The following is an 18,111-nucleotide window of genomic DNA, read 5'->3' on the forward strand; positions in this document are numbered from 1 at the left end:
TCAGCCTCACTCGTTTCAAAATAGCGGAATGGTAAAGCTTTGTTCTATCTTGAGTGGTTACAAAACCGTATTTATAGTGCATTTTACTGCTTAATTAAAACTTGAATGGGTTAGCTATGGGTCTCAAGATTGCTAGTGATGCTGACGAGAGAAGTAAGATGATTTATATGGAAACGAAGCTGGAGATAAGAAATAAGATGAGAGCCTAGCCTAGGCTACCCTTACCAGGGAATATGGGGATAACAAGCACCAAAGGTAAATAAATCCTTTCTATATTTTTTAATCTATGATGTTTTCTGATTGTATATATGTATGTTATATATATATATATATATATATATATATATATATATATATATATATATATATATATATATATATATATATATATATATATATATATATATATATATGTAGAACTTACTATACTATTTTGGTACCAATTTTTAATACTATTTTGGTACCAATTTTTAATATGTATGTACAAATTTGATGTTTTTACCTGGTGTTCTAAACGCGTTAGTTATACGGTGAATTCACCTTACGAGCCCAACCGCGCAACAGATTAATCTTGTAACACGGGGGTCCACTGTAATTGGGAATTCCTAATGTGAACATCGGTTATCAGGAGAAGCAACTTCTACCTCACAAACCGGAATTGTAACGCCTATTGTTTGGCTTTGAACTGAGTTTGTGTAGAGGTTGACAACACGGGACTGTCAGTGTTGCTTGGGGTTGTAAATGCATGGGGAAATGGTATTGATATGTGCTTTAATGAACAGATGGTGGATGGGGCACGGTTATTAAGATATTTACTTGGCAGAGACAATGCACATTGCACACACATTATTTAAGACAGCAGTCTGCAAAACATCTTAGTACCACTGGCCATTTTCATGTAGACATTTTCAGGCACTCATACAAAAACAAATCACGATTAGCTATGCTTCAGCAAGCCATGGCTGTTTCCAACAGGTAGTAACAGTCACACAGTGCAGAGTGGCGCTTGTTATTCTAAGACGAATAAAGTTTTCGTTAGCACACAATTGTTGGCTGCGTATTGTTGGATAAAATAATCTTTGTGATGACGCTTCAATCGGTTTCACTGCCCTTGTTCCTTTTCATTGATAGGAATCAATTATGGCGAACGGTCATCATGGTTAGCCTCAAGGAATAAGATTTTGACTAAAATTGGATCAGATAGCTTCCACTGCCCATGACCAGTGTCACACAATTTCACCGGAACATATCTCTCAATTATCTACTAATTATCTAGTATTTTTGCTGTTCTCAACCCTTTTTTAAATATCCAGAAGGAACATTATTATGGGCATAATGAGGTAGCGTTCAGTAATGAAATACGAAACAACATTTTTTTTTTCAATGTTTAGGGACAAAGCATTGTAGATTATCTGGATCATGTTCGAGTCAGGAATGGCATTGGATTATTATAGGAGCATAGAAATGTTGATCAGGATGGGACATTATTTGTTTGAAACAGGATGCTTGAAGGTGAGTTCTGGCAGCAAAGTTCTGGACCTATTTGAGCCTCTGCAGTGTCCCTGCAACAGAGATAGGCAAGGTCGCAAACTATTTCAGGGGGATTTGAGGAGTTTGTGATTTGGTGATGTAGTGCTTGGCATACAAGAAGTCAGTCCATGTTGGCTGATGGTCTAGGGAAAAGGAGGCATCCAAGTTCAGAGCTCAGTGGTATACCCTTGTTTGGTTGGGGAAAATCCAGAGCTGTGAATAAGAAACTCTTTTATGTATAAAACCAAAGGAGCAGTACCAGTTGACCAGCTTTTGGCAAAGTTTGGAGGGAACACTGCAGTCGAAGCTCAAATATCCAGACAATCAAGTCCAGAAGACTTTAGCCCCACACACGGTGATGGAAGCCATGTTGATCAAAATCCAAAGGTTTTAATCAAAGCCATGCCACTACTTCAGGCACCATGGGAATTCCGATATCTGCTTAGGTGTATTCTTCTGTTCAACTGGCTTTATTAGCAAAATGTCTAAGATTGTTGCCTTTCAAACATTCACTTTTGAGCAAAGCTTGGAATAATGATCATTGGCAACCCTGAGATTTGATGGTAAATGATAATAGTTCAAAGGGTTCTTTTTTGACCGTACCAAAGAAATCAGCCAGTCAGGTTTAATAGAAATTCCATCAGTGCTCATCCTGTATTTAAAACGGGTTATCTAAGATAATGGCTTCACAGATTCATTACCTCATTGTCAAATCAGATGTCTTTTTCTCCTCTGGGCAGATTGGAAAGTGATTACGATCACCAAAAGAATCCGACTTTTGTCAAGAATTGTCATGGGACAGTTATACCTGTCTCATAGGGGTGCGAATAGAGAAAGCTACTCTGTACATGTGGGTAGACATATACAGTAACATTGGGTAGTCTTCTGAGATTCCCCCCTCTACCACACTTCTTGTTCTTGTAGTTTGCACAGCTCAATCTCCTTTCATTGTGTTGCCTCCTCTTCCTTCCTGTTTTCTTTCCTCTTCCTCTTCTCCTCTTTCTTCTCCTCGTCTCTCCTTGCCCGTTCTCTCTTGTCCTGTTCTATACGTTCCACCTCCCGTCTCACCCGCTCTCGCCTCTCTTCCTTGTCTTTCTTAGTGAGGCGGCTAATCATTCTTTCAAAGTAGCTCTCTCGTCTTTCTCCTTCTTTCACCGTCTCAAGCCCCTCTTGTTCCATTCTGTCCTCTGTTGCCACAGCATTCGTTTCACCACTGTCACTCTTCTCTTCTGTTAAAAAATCACTCCCCTCCTCTGTCATGGAGATCTCCTGCTTAACTTGCTCCTCCATATCACTTTTGAAAGGCTCAGTCACAGTTTCTTCCTCAACTCTTTTGGTGGTCTCTTCCTCCTTTATGTCACTTGCTTTCCCCTCAGTATCAACACTCTCTTCCATATTGGCACTTTCTTCCTTCAAGTTTTCTTTACATTCACTCTCTTGCCCCATATCTTCTTTGGCAGTCTCTTCCTTCACCTCCTCCTTTTGGTCGCTCTCTCCCCCTTTCGCCAGTTCCTCTTGCCCCTCACCATCCTCTTTGACACTTTCTTCCGTTTGGTCTTTTTCTTCTCCCTGAACAAGACTCTCACTCTCCTCTTTAGGACTCTCCATTGCGGCTTCCTCTTTGGGACCACCATCCTCTGCCGTCACCTCTTCTCTCTCCTGTGAAATACTCTCGGCCTCCACTTCCTTGGCACCTTCCACGTTTTCACCAGAAATACTCTCTTGCTCACCTCCCTCTTGTTCATCGCTCCCTTTCCCTTCCCTGATACCCTCTTCATCTACCTTGGCACTCACTTCGTCAGGTGCTGCACTCTCTTTGGCTTGGCTAGTGACACATTCCTCCTCTTCTGTCTTTTCTGATTCACCTCCCTGTTGTGTGACACTCTCTTGTTCGTCCACTTGCGTGTCCTCTGTGACACGCTCACCCTTTTCCTCTGCACTGTCTTTCTCAGCCTCTTCTTTTGCACTCTCATTCTCAGGCTCTTCCTTTGCACTCTCTTTATCAGCCTCTTCTTTTGCACTCTCATTCTCAGGCTCTTCCTTTGCACTCTCTTTATCAGCCTCTTCCTTTGCACTCTCTTTCTTAGCCTCTTCACTTTCTTTCTCATCTTCCCCACCCTCTGCCTTCCTGTCACACTCTGTTTGCTCAGGGATACTCCCCTCCCCTACCTCAACAGCCTCTTGACTATGATCCTTTGTTACACTCTCTTGTCCACTGTCAGTAACATTGTCTTTCTCCTTCTCCTCTCCTTCAACCTTAGCACTCTCTCGACTCGCCTCCTCCTGAATGTCACGCTCTTCACCACCTTCTTTGGGACTGTCCTGCCCCTCACTGACACTCTGCTCTTGCTCTGTCTTGTCAGCCTCTTTCCTCTCTTCCACTTTGGCGTGGTCTTCACCCTCCTTATTGGAGTCCTCACCCTGGTTTTCAAATTCTTTCACCTCCTCCTGGGCACTCTCTTTCTCCCCCTCATCATCAGCCAATTTGGTTTCATTGTTATCTTGACCATCATCTTGGTCACCATTTTCCACTTCACCATTTGACTCTTCCTGGTTTTTATCTGGGTCACCATCATCTTCTTCCTCATCATCATCTTCCCGTTCCTGTCCTTTGTCCTCTTGATCATCCTCTTCCCTTTCCTCTTGGTCATCCTCTTCCTCCTTTTCTTGGTCCGCTTCGTCCTCTTCCTCCTGGTCGTCATCATCCTCTTTCTCTCCTTCATCCTCTTGCTCCTCTTCCTGGTGGTCCTCTGCCTCTTCATCATTGTAGTCTTCCCACTGATCCTCCTCGCAGTCTTCCCACTCTCCAGCTTCACCATCGTAGTCCTCCTCTGCCTCATGCCCTTCCTCCTCATAACTATCTTGTTCATCATTGCTCTCTTTTTCCTCATTGCTTTCCTCTTCCTTCTCATTCTCTTCATCACTCTCCTCATCCTCACCACTCTCTTCTTCCTCCTCGCCACTACCTTCGGTTTCTTCTGTGCCCATGGCTACCTCCACATCTTCTTCAGCTTTCTCCTCTTCCTCCTCATCATATACATCCTGCTTGTCCTCACATCTGCAGTTGTCTCTCTCTTCTAGCTTGTCATCACCTCCTTCCAATGCTTCCTCCTGCTGCCTGATGCACCCTTTATCCCCATTTTTGCCTCTCTTGCCCCCTTGTTTCAGCTTTGTCCAATCTTCCACCGCCCTGACAGCAATTTCCTGAAAAATAGATAGTTGAGAGTCAAGTACTTTAGCTATTGTGGCTGACCAAGAAGCTCAAATATATAGTGGACATAAAAGGTTTACACACTATTTAAATGCAAGGTTTTAGTAATGTTGAAGTATGAGATCAAGATATTTAATTTCATTGTTTTCCCTTCCATTAATCTGATCCAACTGTACCATCGATTTTCTTGAATGCTTGTCCTGGATTTATTGGCACCTATCCCAGCTGTCTTTGGGCAGTAGGGCTGGACCCTTAGCTTATTGCCAGCCAATCACAGAGCACAACACCCACCATACACACTCACAAACAAAACATTTGGAGTGACCAATGCCATGCATATTTTTGGAATTGTGGAACAAAAACAGAGTGCCCGGGGAGAACCCACACGGGGAGAGCATGCAAGCTTCACACTGGGGGGCCAGAACTAGACGCAAACCAGGGACATCAGAGATGTGAGGTGGACGTGCTAGCCACTCTCCCACCAAAACAAAACATCCCTAAAAACAAATGTCCTACAAAATATTTGCCAACTAGTTGAGAATGGGACATACACTGTGCTCATAGTGTTTCCTTATTTAATGGGTATGTAAACTTTTGAGCACAACTGTAGATTTCAAACAAATGATTTATAAGACTAATTTTGACTTATGGTGTGCATAAATCAGTGGGAAAATGTAATATACTGTATTGTTGAATACGTTAAATAAAAAGGATGTGTTAAATAATGTGCAAAGCGATGTGTGATGTGGTACACATACCACACGTAGGATCAGGTGCTCAAACAGCTTGATGTGGTCAAGAAACTCTTGTCGTTCTTTGAGCAATTTATCTTTCTCTCGTTTCCAGCTCACCTCCTTTTCGGACAATTCCAGGGAGAGACAGTCTTTGGAGGCTTTTAATTTGTTAAGCTCTAAGCTTGTTTTGTACAGTTCGGCCTTGGTTTTCAAAAACATCTTTTCGTTGGTCTTCATCCGGTGTGACAGCTCAGCTTTTTCCATTACCAGTATTCTATTGTCCGCCTCCAGATATCTCACTTGGGAGGCGATACTTTTCTCCCGTTTCACCCAGCGGGTTTGCCACACTTCATTTAGTTGCACGTTATATTGCTTAAGATCCAAATTGCACTTGTGTAAGTCAGTGTTGGTTTTCATCCAAGTCTTCTCATTGGCCTCCCGTGTGTTGTACAGTTTGGTGTATTCTTCTAACAATTTGATGTAATCCAACTCCAGGTGACTCAGGTAGGAAGCTATAGTTTCCTCCCTATTCACCCACTGGGTTTGCCACTCTTCATTGAGCTGGTTGTAGTAATGTTTGAGCTCTTTGAAACACTCACTCCCCTTAGTCCACAGTTGTCTAAATTTCTCAGTCTGATGCTGTAGGAGTTGCACATTTTGTTTTAGGGTGTAATTGTCCGTGCAATCCATTTTCCCCTCCATTTAGTTGGTTCAGTGCCACATTGGTGCTGACAAGCTTATAGTCCCCATTTAATTCAGGCTTTGGTTAAGATCCAGGCAGTTGTGGCTCTAGTACACAGTCATGTGACTATGATGATGTGTAGCAATGATATCGGCAGGGCAGAATGACTCTAGCCCACAGTCATGTTTAGCGATGATGACACCCAGAAAAAAAGGAATAATGCTCTACATCACAGTAATACTACTAATTGGTTTTGTGGTGACGTAATCGTGATGCAGTCCAGCGTTAACTTCATGCCTGAATCGCCATTACAATATTTCTGCTGCGTTCTCGGGCTATGTGGTTCTACCTTGAGCAATGGTGACATCTGGTGGATGCTTTTTTTTCACTGGTTTTGTTTTTTCATATTAGTTTTGAGACCTGTTAATCATCTGCCACAAATACGCACAATTAATCACCTTTAGAAGACATTAAATGTAGCTGAACTGAGCAAAACAAAAAACAAAACAAAAAACAACAACCTTGAAACCATATACAAATTTAAGTTCTTGTCGTGCTATATGTATGGAATTCAATTGAAGCTATCCTTAGATCCCAACGTTTGCGGACGATCCTTTGTTTTGGAGCTTTGTTTCTGGACGTTTTTTACGGCTCCTTTGATGGGGCGGATAGCATCGGAATTTTGGTCCCTCTCCCGAGGAAAAAGCCATAGCGGAACTTTAAAGATGACTTTTTGGCAATGTATGGGGGGCGTTTGATCTGGTACTCCAGTGAATGCATCGCGGAAGCCTTGTGCAATGAGCAGTTCATCCAACTGGCCAATGACGAAAGACGACAAGGCTGATGTGACCAAAGGCAGCATTCTCATTGCATAGTTTATGGATGGCGTCACCGAGCACTACTTATTGATTGGATATTATCTAGCTGTAGCACAGCTACGTACCTTTCAATGTTTTTCCTGTCCGGATTCGAGTAACCAACATAAGGTAAGTGTACAGTATTCATTGAATAATTATTGTTTTGTTTCCAAATTGTTCATGCTTTTTTTACTCGTATTTGTGCTTCTGTAACGTATAATTTTACGCATTTGAATTGGGTATAACTATACTGTAGATCCACTTCTGAATTGGATCTCAGGTTTGACAAATACTCAAAATATAAAAATATTTTTACGTGTGATTTCGATTCAAATGATCTAATGTTTAGTACATGACGGAAGTCAGGTTGTTTGATTAACGTAATATTCTAAATTGCGAGACCTAACAACAACAATAATAATAAAATAATAATAAAAAAAACATTAACTGCAAAAACAAACCTGTTTCAACAATTATATAGCACCGAAAATAGAATTAACTGAAATTAAACAACAAAAGACTAATCTAAATGAAAACCAGCTATGACGAAGAATCCTACACACTGTAGATTTACTGTAAAACAAATAAATCAAATACTTATAGGTTCAGCCATGGATCTCGTTTTGAATGTGGCCGACCACTACGTCTTCACTCCTTATGTGTATCCCGCGTCGTGGGCAGAAGACGGCGCCCTGCGGCAGATCCTGAGCCTGCTGATAGTGACCAACCTCGGGGCAGCGGTTCTCTACCTGAGCCTGGGGGCCCTCAGCTACTACTTTATCTTTGACCATGACCTCATGAAACATCCACACTTTTTAGAGGTCGGTGTATCTTTTTTCCTTATTTTTATCTTCTTGGAAATGTGATGTGTGCTCAGAAAGGCACCTGTGGGTAAGATGTGCAGTATTATAATTGGCATAGTGTTATTATTTCCATGCATCTATTTAGCCAGTGCAGTTGCTTGCCACTGAAACAAAGGAACGTAGCTGTAATTTTTGACCCTGGAAAAAGTGCAGTTACTTTGGGATCTATAGTATTTGACTTTAAGGGTGTATTGGCCTGTGACTAGAGGTGTAACTTCAAAATAAAAGTTATAATATGTATAAATATTGGTTATTGATTGATTATTTGTGAAACAATACATATTAATCAAAACAAAATGTGGTTTTATCATTTATATTCTTGAAAGTAGGCACCTTTTACCCAGATAATATCCATTTTAATCTTTTTTTTTTTTTTTCTAGGTCAGGTTTATGATGTGGATGATACTTCATGCCATATAATGACTTTCAGTCACAAGCTGTGCACTTTCAGGAGTTGTTAGATTTCTATTGGGCAGATGGCTTCTTGGTCGTGGTTTTCGAGTGGCCATCTCCTAGCTGAGAGGCTGTGGGTTTCGTTCCCCCTGAAGCTAAAACGGAACGACACAACCACAACAACAATGACCCAACAAAAAGTGCAAGGCAACAGGACACTAAATACATTTAAAACTGGAAAGTTAACAATTAACACCTGGGTGAAGCACAATTAGAGATGGGAGGTAATTGACAGACACAAGGGAAGCAAGTTGTCAAGGACAATGATTTGCCCTTTGTGACTTTTGTCCCCAGCCAGCTAGCCTCAGAACAACGCAAAATTGTTTTGAATGGGGAAAAAAAAAGTTAAAACAGTGCTGTGACATGTCTGTCAGATTTATTACATTTTGTAACATTTACAGTGGTATCTTCAAGGGTATTATTCAGCAACTCCAGAAGATAGCTCATCTAAAATTGTTGGATTGGATTGTTGAACACATTGCAGGAAAATTAATCAAGTAAAACTAAAAATAAAGGCATACAAAGTCAACTGTGACACAGTACAGCAATTAGTTGATTTATGATCCAAATAACTATGAATTTAAAAAGATAGCTGTACTATACATATAACATAATAACCTATAATAAAAAAGAATTAAATGGTTTGCTGATTTCTCCCAAAGCTATTAAAAAATTCACATACCCCAGAATTCCCTTCACCCTGACTTTAAAAATTCTTGTTTTGTACCCCTTATTTACATACCCCAGAATTCCCTTCACCCTGACTTTAAAAATTCTTGTTTTGTACCCCTTATTTATATTTAGCTGTATAATGATCAGTCATTGAAAAGATACTTTAAAAGTTACAGCTTGGAAACACACTGATAAATACAGTATTGCATAAAGTGCATTAATTTATATCGGAGTGCAATAATGAATCTTTTGGAGCAGGGGTCACCAACTTTTTTGAAACCAAGAGCTACTTCTTTGGTACTGAGTAATATGAAGTTTATGTGAAGACCCTGATCATGTTATTGATTTCTCACAATAATTAAGAAACCGCTGTAGTAAATATGTAAATCAAGTGTAATATGTAATGTTTATGTAATATATGCATAATTGTGAGTAAAATTACTAGGAAATCACAATGTTCGATCACTTGTAAAATATTTGCAGAATACTGCTGGCTACTCGTGATCGGGGGCTACCCAGAGCCAGCGGGCACCACGTGGGTGACCCCTGCTTTCGAGTAATAAACAGGCTTGTTACTGGGATGAAACTCTCAGGTTCTCTTTTTAGAATCTTCATAGATGCTGCTGCCAATTGATTAAATTCCTAGACAGAAGTTGACTTTGAAAGGGTTAGGGTTAACCCTTGAGGCTTGTGAAAAACATAGTACACATTTTATTTTTCTTTCAAAAAATGTCTTTTGATTTCATGCTGCTCACTCCTTAGACAAAAAAGACTTTGGCCTTAAAATATACAATTTCCTCCTCCAGAATCAGGTTCGTAGAGAAATCAAATATGCACTGACGTCTCTGCCATGGATCAGCATTCCCACCGTAGCCCTGTTCTTTGCTGAAGTTCGAGGATACAGCAAAGTGTACGACAATGTCCATGACTCTCCTTTGGGTACGAATCTTAAGTTGTTCCTAGGTTAATTGTCTGGATCATTGCCTCTGAGGGTTCTTGTGCACTTGCAGGGTGGACTGGGCTCTTCCTAAGTATGATCTCTTTCTTGTTTTTCACCGACATGTGTATTTATTGGATTCATCGCTTCCTACATCATAAGCTTATTTACAAGGTAAGCATTGCAGCCACTTGTACTCATCAGTTTAAAGTAATAATCAGGCCAAGTATTGACCTTTAGAAATTTTGCAATTTAACAAGCATAACCTAAGTATTTTACCAGCTTTTGCCATAGTTGACTTTGCCATAGATATAAGTTGCTTAGAAAGGCTGATTTGATTTAAATTTGGCCATCAAAGACCATTCTTCTAAGTAATTCACTGCCAGCCCAGTTAATAAGGATGCTTTGACATCTATAACGTCAATGGCACTGATTGAGTTCATTGTTCTTCAACAGAATTGCATATTAAGTCTTGGTGGTATTATTATGTTTTTACTATGTAATGTTTTTTTATTATTGGATATATTCCAGAAATGTATAGTAACAGGTAGAAAAATTCCTTGTTCACTGCTTGGTCAGTTAAAAATGATCTTTGACATCTATATCCGTCAATGGCAGTCAAAGCTTTGTCTTCAAATATATGCCAAAATGAGTCAATAATGCCAGTGTTTCAAATGATATATAAATTAGTCACCTACCATGTGAATTGTGAGTTTAAAAAATCAAGCGAAGGCTGAATTTGTAAGTTTGTCAAAAAACTTTGGTTTTAATTTTTGCATTTGATGGCACTTAAGAGATCCTGACTTAAAACTGTTTCACTGACCTGCCTTTGCCTACAGATTTTCCACAAACCGCATCATGTGTGGAAGATCCCAACACTGGTTTTAATCTTCACATTTGATGGCACTTTAGAGATCCTGACTTAAAACTGTTTCACTGGCCTGCGTTTGCCCACAGATTTTTCACAAGCCGCATCATGTGTGGAAGATCCCAACACCATTTGCCAGCCACGCCTTCCACCCAGTTGACGGCTTCATGCAGGGGCTCCCGTACCACATCTACCCATTCTTCTTCCCACTCCACAAAGTACTCTACTTGGCCCTGTATGTCTTTGTCAACATCTGGACTATCTCCATCCACGACGGGGACTACCGAGTTCCCAGTGCCATGACAGGCATCATCAACGGCTCTGCGCATCACACCGACCACCACCTGTTCTTTGACTACAACTACGGCCAGTATTTCACATTGTGGGACCGCCTGGCTGGCTCCTACCGACACCCGTCAGCCCTGATGGGCAAGGGTCCCCACGACCTGATTCGCAGGCTTCGGGCAGAGGGCAAATTAAACCGCGATAATACGGATAAGCAGAGTGGTGTCAAGGGCAAAGATGAGTAATATGTGCTTTTTCTGAAGACAATCACTAAAGACAATAGGTAATCCTCTAGAAATGATTTACAGTAAGTGCCAAATAAGTAATTGCTGAGCAATTATTGAGATATAAAATATCAAACATGACAAAAAAAATTAGAACAAAGACCTCTGTTGCAGGTCATATTTTTTTCCATACATACTCAACCTTATTTTTGTAATGTATGAATATTTTTCAACATATCCCCTAAACATCATAAAGCATTGTTTTATTTAAAAGCCATCTACATTCGTCTGATTTATAAAGTATGGAACTACATAGGCATACTTTGCTGGAAAATTGTCACAGTACTATGCACCTATAATATTTAACAATAAGGCATACAACATTTTGGAAAGAGTCTCTAAAACCATTTAGCAATAAATTCCATCATGTTCCTTTAATTTATCCCTAAATTGAAATGACAAATTTTCCTTTAATGTCAAAAGCATTACATTAAATGTGTTGCCTGCAGAAACTGGTAAAATTTCACATACACTACCCCCTTGAAGTTCTTTCACGTACATACATTTGAGAAATGTGGCCTTAAACGGGCTAATGTCACGCTGATACCAATATGCGATATTGTATTAGTATTCTCTCATCCCTCGTTACCATTTTAAAGTTACACTTGCCTTCTCAGCCAAAAACTGAGCAGACAACAACTTTAATCCTCAGTTTTGAAGATGTAGTGGAAATGTGCTAGTTCAAGCTTTGCTGTTCAAATTACTTTTTTATATGACTGTTAGTCATGCCAGGATGACAAAAACAAAATGAACAACACTGTTTTAATAGACATGTCCACATAATTTTATGTCATTTAATCACTCGACCATCTTCTAATTCTTTCCTCAGTTACGCATAAGTGGAATTCACTGGTCTGAGTGGAGTTCCTATACGATCTTTATAGCATTGAACCACTGACACTGATAGTGTGCTCAGACTTTTGCAGGGTAGTCTTCTTCATAGCTTTGTATCAAAGTTGTTTTTTGCAAAATCACTAATAAAAAAAAAGCAAGGGCTGTTGTCCATGTGATTCGTGTTTTGTGCTTTTAAACACAAGCGAGAAACAAAGCAGCTAACACCTGCTTGCACATCTGGAACAACAACCAAGAAATGAAGATATATTTACAGAAGGAGCTTTTTATATGAATTGTCAGGCTAAATGTGAGGCATCTCAGCAGAAGAACATGGGTGCCCAAAGGAAGGAACGCATGGCCGCTCCTGCCACCATGCCTGTCAGTAATCCCATGGCAAGGGGGTCAAAGAGCCTGTCGACCGGGTCCCTCTGAACAACCACCTGGTGGATCCCTGTGGAGGACACAGCAAAGATAGGCAAAACTCGGCTTTGGTGCGGCATTTTAAATGGCTACTTGTGAGGTGTGGAGTGTTTGAGATCAAAGTAAAGGACACGGCTGAAGACGGGCGGTTTTACAGAGGGGCAAGACATTTCTAGAACCACCAGGGCTTCAGACCTGGAGCACTCCAGATAAATCAGTTCAACATACTTCCAATACTCAACAGAGCAAACCTTACCTTGTCCTGCTCCAGGTGTTGCATAGATGGTATGATAATTGCTGAGGGGTATGGCCTGATAGGAATCATCATAGGGATCGTACATGAACACCTGCCATTGAGATAACACACTCTCAAATCTGACTTTTTATATGGCCAAAGAATATGGTCTGAAGACCATGGATCTTACCGGATTCCTTCTAATCTCCAACATGGTCAGTTTCCATGCACTGAAAGAAAGGAACAAAAGCTTATAACAGACATTATGAATGGTAATGCATTGCATCATTTTCATTTTTTTCTCATTTGGAGTTTCTTCTATTTTTGTTCAAATATATTTTGTTTATATCAATTTTCAGCGCCGCCCCCTATTTGTCAGTAGACTGATGTGCCAGGTGGTGTGGTCTGTGAATGAGCCGAATGGTGTAAACATCAAATGGAAAATGATTTCAATTTGTAATGTTGAATTTGTCTTTGGAATGAATGATAAAGTGGGGAACTGTCTCATGGGAAATTAATCGGTAATTTAAGGTTGAAAAATTATGACTTTGGGGAAAAACATTAATATTTGGAACAAGAAAAATGCTAGCAGATAAGGCGAGACTTTGAAGTATATGCTGAAATTGGAAAGATGCGAAAATGATGTGAAAGGCAATACATGTGGAAAAGGTTTTGGTAATTAAAAAATAGGAATGTCTTCAGCTTCACAAAACAGAGGAAGGAACAAGAAAACAAAAACATTCTGTAATGCTAATGAGACTCCACGCTGTAAATCAAAGTATTTTTTTAAGGTGTTGCAGCTTTGGTTAGATAAAGAGATCAAACTGACTCTACAGTTAGTTATATGAAAACCTACATCGACTCATCTTTGCTGTTGGCACACAGGTTCATTGATGAGCTGTCCTTGTATTGCACGACAATGACATTCTCCTGTGGGTTAGTCTCAGGAGAAGTCACCCCTACAAGCAAAGCCCCCCAATAAATCTTTGGATGAAATTGTCATCATCCTTCCATTAAGGGTGATTAAAAGATAATACTCCACCTCGACATTCTAGACCGCAGCGCACATCTATGCATGTGAGCTTGAGGTTAACGCGGTGCTCCAGTTCTCGACGACTGTCGCTTTTGTAGAAGCAAAGACTGCCATCTACCCAGAGGTCACACCAGTTCAGCTTCCAGCGCTTCAGCACCGATGCTACATGATGGGAAAGCTTGTTGATCATTCAAAGAATAAGTAACGCTTGGCCTGTTATCATCAACACTGAATGTACTCACTCTGTCTCCAAAGCCAGCCTGACCTCATCAGCGCCATGTTTGTCACTTGAGGTCCAAATAGAGGCAAAGGAACAGGAACAAAATGCCCGGTTCTGTTTTGTTAACTACAGTGCAACAGGTTGTGTTCCTGTGCTTGTTTATTTTGCGTCTGACGGATTATTCTTTCCCCTGCCACATGAGTCACAGGATAATTCTGGATTAGGTGAGCACTTACTTGGTCTTTTTTTTTTTCCCACCTGGACAAATTTCCTCTCCAGACCAACTGAGGAACTCAGATTAAATATTCCTTTTACACAATTGATAATGGTATCGCTTATGTTTTATTGATTGTGTGTTGTCACAAAATCCAACTGATAAAATGTGACATAACAGCATAAGGATTATCCTATATATGTCCCTGTGTAGATCAGTTACATGAGTCTTCCAATCACAGTATGGATGCAAGTTTGCCTTAGGTGCTCAAGGCCTTTCTGGCCACAGCATTTGGTTCAATACATTATTATCAGGGAAGTAAGCAAAAACGTGACGCATTTCTTAAAAAAAATGTTAGGCAACCCGAAATCAAATTCAAGTGTGAGTGAAATCAATCAAATCCATCCTAAACAATATGAATTTTCCAAAATTTTGTAAATACATCATGTTAAATTTCAGAAAGGGGAGACCTTTTTTTTAAAAATACAACTTTATTTGAATATTCAATTTACAGACAATATCAAACATTGAACAATTCACAAGAACTACTACAAAAAGACAGTAGACCATAGTATATAGTCCTTTCCAAGAAATCCTAGAGGATAAAATAAATACATAATAAATAAATACAAAAAATAATCTATCAAAAAAGAAAAATGCATCAAGTGTCAGGCAACACTGTGAATATTGTCATACAAAACTGATTTAACAATTCATGAACAAAGCAAATAAATAATAAATAAATAAATAAATAAATAAATAAATAAATAAATAAATAAATAAATAAATAAATGAATACAACACCAAACAAATAATCTCCCATCAAAAATGTCATCAAATGTCAGGAAGCACAGCAAATAATTTATCATAGTAATCAAGAAATGTTTTATTCTTTTATTATTAACAAGGGCTATGAAGTGAGTTAAATTATACTAGAAAATGAAGAAAGGTTGGCTTGGAAGCTGAACATTTTTGCTTATGAATGAAAATGTTTCCAAATAAAATGAAAAAGTTCACTAAATATTAAAGACACTTGTTCTTATTTTCATAATAACATATACTGTAACATCTTTCAGAGAAAAACTGTATGACATATTAGCATGGATGAAGATGTAGGAGCACATGTTTGACCAAAATTACATTGTGATGATACATTCAAAATGGTTTAAAGTTTCGTCAGCGTGTCCACAAAAAATACAACTATCCACGTCTGCAAACTTTGAAATGAAAAAAATTAACAGGATATATCTTGTGAAGAATTTTGAAATTAGTTTATTTTACTTTGTTATGAATACAGTACTTGGGAGGTAAAAACCATGTTTTTTCCCAGTCTATGTTCTCTATATAAGAGCGCCAATAAAATTTTCCTCATGGTGAAAACCTCTTCTTATCTTGGAAATTTTTCCTTATATGTTTATCCTTACATTTCTTGTCATGGATGTTAATACCATTCAAAAACAAAACAGATGTACCTTCCGGCCTAATTTCTTGATAAAAAGATAAGTGACTTTTCATTATGTTAAATAAGCCAGAGGGGATTGCTTTTATCACAGAGTTGTATTCCTTTAAAGGTATCGGAAAATCGGAAAAGGCAGAACAAGACCATGTTCATCCAAAACTGATAAGATATTATTATTATTTCTCTAAGACCATTTGGGATCGAAAAGAGACTTGTTCCAAATAGTTATACACTTGTTATTCCATAACAAAGTTTTATGAGGAGAAAATTTATGAGTGAAGCACAGTTTCCATGAAAGAAGCGACTGCTGATGAATCTTAGACAGTGTGAGCCGAAGTTTGTTAGGCAAGTAGTTACAGTGCAAAACAAAAGGAAGCTCACCAATTCTTTTAAAAATATGATTGGGGATGAAAAACCACAATAAATTTTGATATGTTAAACATCTTTTTAGGCAATTGATTTTAAAAGTATTAATGATATCAATGAAATTAAGCACTTCAAGACCACCTCCCGCTCTGGTATTAGATAGAACTGCATCTTTAAGTTTGTGTGTTTTCTTTCTCCAAATTTCGTTAGCAGTGGCATCATTCACAGAGAGAGAAAGAGAAGGATAAACAAAATGAGATACCCTCTGAGATACCCTCTGCCTTTGACAAAAGGACCCTGCAGAATAATGTTAAGTCTCTCTGAAGCCAAAGGTTTTCCAACCCTTCCAGAAACGTTAAGACGCTGTCTTGCTATTAATTGTTTTTGTTATATGAACGCCAAACACTTGACCGTGTTTTTTTTTTACAGGGATATCATCTATGAAAGGATCGGAAAGGGAAAGACCTTTTTTTTTGGAAAGGGAAAGACCTGTGCCACTGCCAAGCATGTACATGTCGTCATTTCCGGTAAACCGGACGCGGGTTACATTGAAACACTACCGAAATAAAAACAAAAAACATTGAAACACTACACTAATGTTTGTTCTTCAGAGTGGTTGTTTTATACACTTTGTACTTGTATATGGAAATTACTACATACAAAAATGAAACCACTCTTTTATTTTAGTGGAAATATAATTTATCTTAATATTTATATATTATATTACATTGTGTGTGTGTGTGTGTGTGTGTATATATATATATATATATATATATATATATATATATATATATATATATATATATATATATATATATATATATATATATATATATATATATATATATATATATATATATATATATATATATATATATATATATATATATATATATATATATATATATATATATATATATATATATAGCCATCTTTAAAATAATCAAACAAAATATGCAGTTTAAAAGTAATCAAACGTCATTTTTGGGAGAGCGCGGCAAAATATGTTCATTCATTTATTCATTCGTATGTATTTACATTTGGTTTCCATTTATTCTAGTTAGCTAAATGTTCAATGCTATAACCACGTTCATTGTTTTGTTTCAAATTTACCTGAGGAGGAGCTCAATTCAAGTTAAAAACTATTTAAAACACGTCACTTCCGGTATACATTGACAGCCCACCAGCGAAAAGAAAAACACAAACAAAACATAGCGAGTGGCTTCCGGGGGTTTAACGGTGAGTGCAGTCACAATGTCCATTAAAATAACCAACCATTTCGTTTTCAAAGTACGAATATTTGGCGACATCCTTAACGAGATAGCAAACGCCGAGGATTAAGTTATTTCACCTCATGTCACGATGGTACAAGCTTGTTTTAAGCGCGACAGTTGAAACAGTGCGGTGTGCATTTCTTTTACGTCGTTTTCTTGACTGGCAATGCAGGTACAAACACTCGTTATCTCTCAGCTATATTTATCAACAGCGTACAGGCCTTGATGTTGGGTTATCGCCACTTTTGGTGGACTCCTGCCGAACTCTATTCAAATGTTTGTATTTTTAGCGTGACCTTGGGAATTATAAAGTGTATTGTCCGATGCAAGCAAGAAAATGTTAATTTTTCTCAAACGCAATGGCTTTTGCTACAATTCGGCATGAACAGCGACTTTGAAAAAAAAATATTTTTTTATTTCTTTGAGTCTTTGTTCTAATATCACAAAGCGCTCCCCTGTTTACAACAGCGGCGACGTAACTCGAGTGCGTACGTTAGTTGGTTTACAAACAGTGGTGATTCACCCACAAACGCGTGTGAATACCTTGTTTCATCGTGCACTAACCGAAATAGTGGCAGTAGCGTCAACATTAGAACAAATATTTGAAAACACTTCTAAATCATTAATATAAAAGGAGTACTTGTATGAAAAACACGTTTAGGCCATTAACATGAAACAAA

At 38.6% G+C, this 18,111-nt stretch overlaps 4 protein-coding genes across 6 annotated transcripts in view; 2 read left to right on the plus strand and 2 right to left on the minus strand.

The window, feature by feature from the left end:
* Positions 1–795: 795 nt before the first annotated feature.
* LOC148409106 (uncharacterized) lies at positions 796–6,190 on the minus strand. Of its 2 annotated transcripts, XR_015868506.1 has the most exons (3): positions 5,500–6,190; positions 1,646–4,734; positions 796–1,562 (listed from the first exon to the last, which is right to left on the minus strand). XR_015868506.1 is itself a non-coding variant. In XM_088439968.1 (2 exons), the coding sequence occupies exons 1-2, from the start codon at positions 6,175–6,177 to the stop codon at positions 2,476–2,478; spliced, it is 2,937 nt and encodes a 978-aa protein (XP_088296094.1). In that variant the 5' UTR covers positions 6,178–6,190; the 3' UTR covers positions 796–2,475. The 2 variants fall into 2 exon arrangements, 1 of the variants encoding a protein (XP_088296094.1); XM_088439968.1 differs by having other exon boundaries at positions 796–4,734.
* A 606-nt stretch (positions 6,191–6,796) lies between these two features.
* sc5d (sterol-C5-desaturase) lies at positions 6,797–12,370 on the plus strand. The gene is made up of 5 exons (XM_088441065.1): positions 6,797–7,143; positions 7,618–7,835; positions 9,809–9,941; positions 10,013–10,113; positions 10,897–12,370. Exons 2-5 carry the CDS (start codon positions 7,626–7,628, stop codon positions 11,335–11,337), a joined length of 885 nt encoding a protein of 294 aa, XP_088297191.1. The 5' UTR covers positions 6,797–7,143; positions 7,618–7,625; the 3' UTR covers positions 11,338–12,370.
* On the minus strand, positions 11,559–14,309 carry plekhb1 (pleckstrin homology domain containing B1). The gene is made up of 6 exons (XM_088441066.1): positions 14,141–14,309; positions 13,908–14,060; positions 13,722–13,824; positions 13,056–13,095; positions 12,887–12,977; positions 11,559–12,661 (listed from the first exon to the last, which is right to left on the minus strand). The coding sequence occupies exons 1-6, from the start codon at positions 14,175–14,177 to the stop codon at positions 12,528–12,530; spliced, it is 558 nt and encodes a 185-aa protein (XP_088297192.1). The 5' UTR covers positions 14,178–14,309; the 3' UTR covers positions 11,559–12,527.
* A 3,034-nt stretch (positions 14,310–17,343) lies between these two features.
* LOC148409109 (tubulin-specific chaperone cofactor E-like protein) overlaps positions 17,344–18,111 on the plus strand; it is a 38,417-nt gene continuing 37,649 nt past the window's right edge. The window contains exon 1 of one of the 2 annotated variants that reach the window (XM_088441603.1): positions 17,344–17,396. The gene's annotated coding sequence lies outside the window, so the exon portion shown is untranslated. The remainder of the gene's footprint in view (positions 17,397–18,111) is intronic. The other variant, XM_088441604.1, reaches the window with a different exon arrangement.

This window comes from Hippichthys cyanospilos, chromosome 18, assembly GCF_059441005.1.
Source record: "Hippichthys cyanospilos isolate Australia breed blue-spotted pipefish chromosome 18, RoL_Hcya_1.0, whole genome shotgun sequence".
In the NCBI taxonomy this organism is placed as follows: domain Eukaryota; kingdom Metazoa; phylum Chordata; class Actinopteri; order Syngnathiformes; family Syngnathidae; genus Hippichthys; species Hippichthys cyanospilos.

Excerpts from the sequence above, each read along its gene's own strand:
- LOC148409106 (XM_088439968.1), bottom strand. The coding sequence starts at position 6,177 with ATGGAGGGGAAAATGGATTGCACGGACAATTACACCCTAAAACAAAAT. Across the intron at positions 4,735-5,499 it reads AGCACCTGATCCTACGTGTG|GAAATTGCTGTCAGGGCGGT; the intron begins GTATGTGTACCA and ends TCTATTTTTCAG.
- sc5d (XM_088441065.1), top strand. The coding sequence starts at position 7,626 with ATGGATCTCGTTTTGAATGTGGCCGACCACTACGTCTTCACTCCTTAT. Across the intron at positions 9,942-10,012 it reads TGTCCATGACTCTCCTTTGG|GGTGGACTGGGCTCTTCCTA; the intron begins GTACGAATCTTA and ends GTGCACTTGCAG. Across the intron at positions 10,114-10,896 it reads ATCATAAGCTTATTTACAAG|ATTTTTCACAAGCCGCATCA; the intron begins GTAAGCATTGCA and ends GTTTGCCCACAG.
- plekhb1 (XM_088441066.1), bottom strand. The coding sequence starts at position 14,177 with ATGGCGCTGATGAGGTCAGGCTGGCTTTGGAGACAGA. Across the intron at positions 14,061-14,140 it reads AGGCTGGCTTTGGAGACAGA|CATCGGTGCTGAAGCGCTGG; the intron begins GTGAGTACATTC and ends CCCATCATGTAG. Across the intron at positions 12,662-12,886 it reads AACACCTGGAGCAGGACAAG|GGATCCACCAGGTGGTTGTT; the intron begins GTAAGGTTTGCT and ends TGTCCTCCACAG.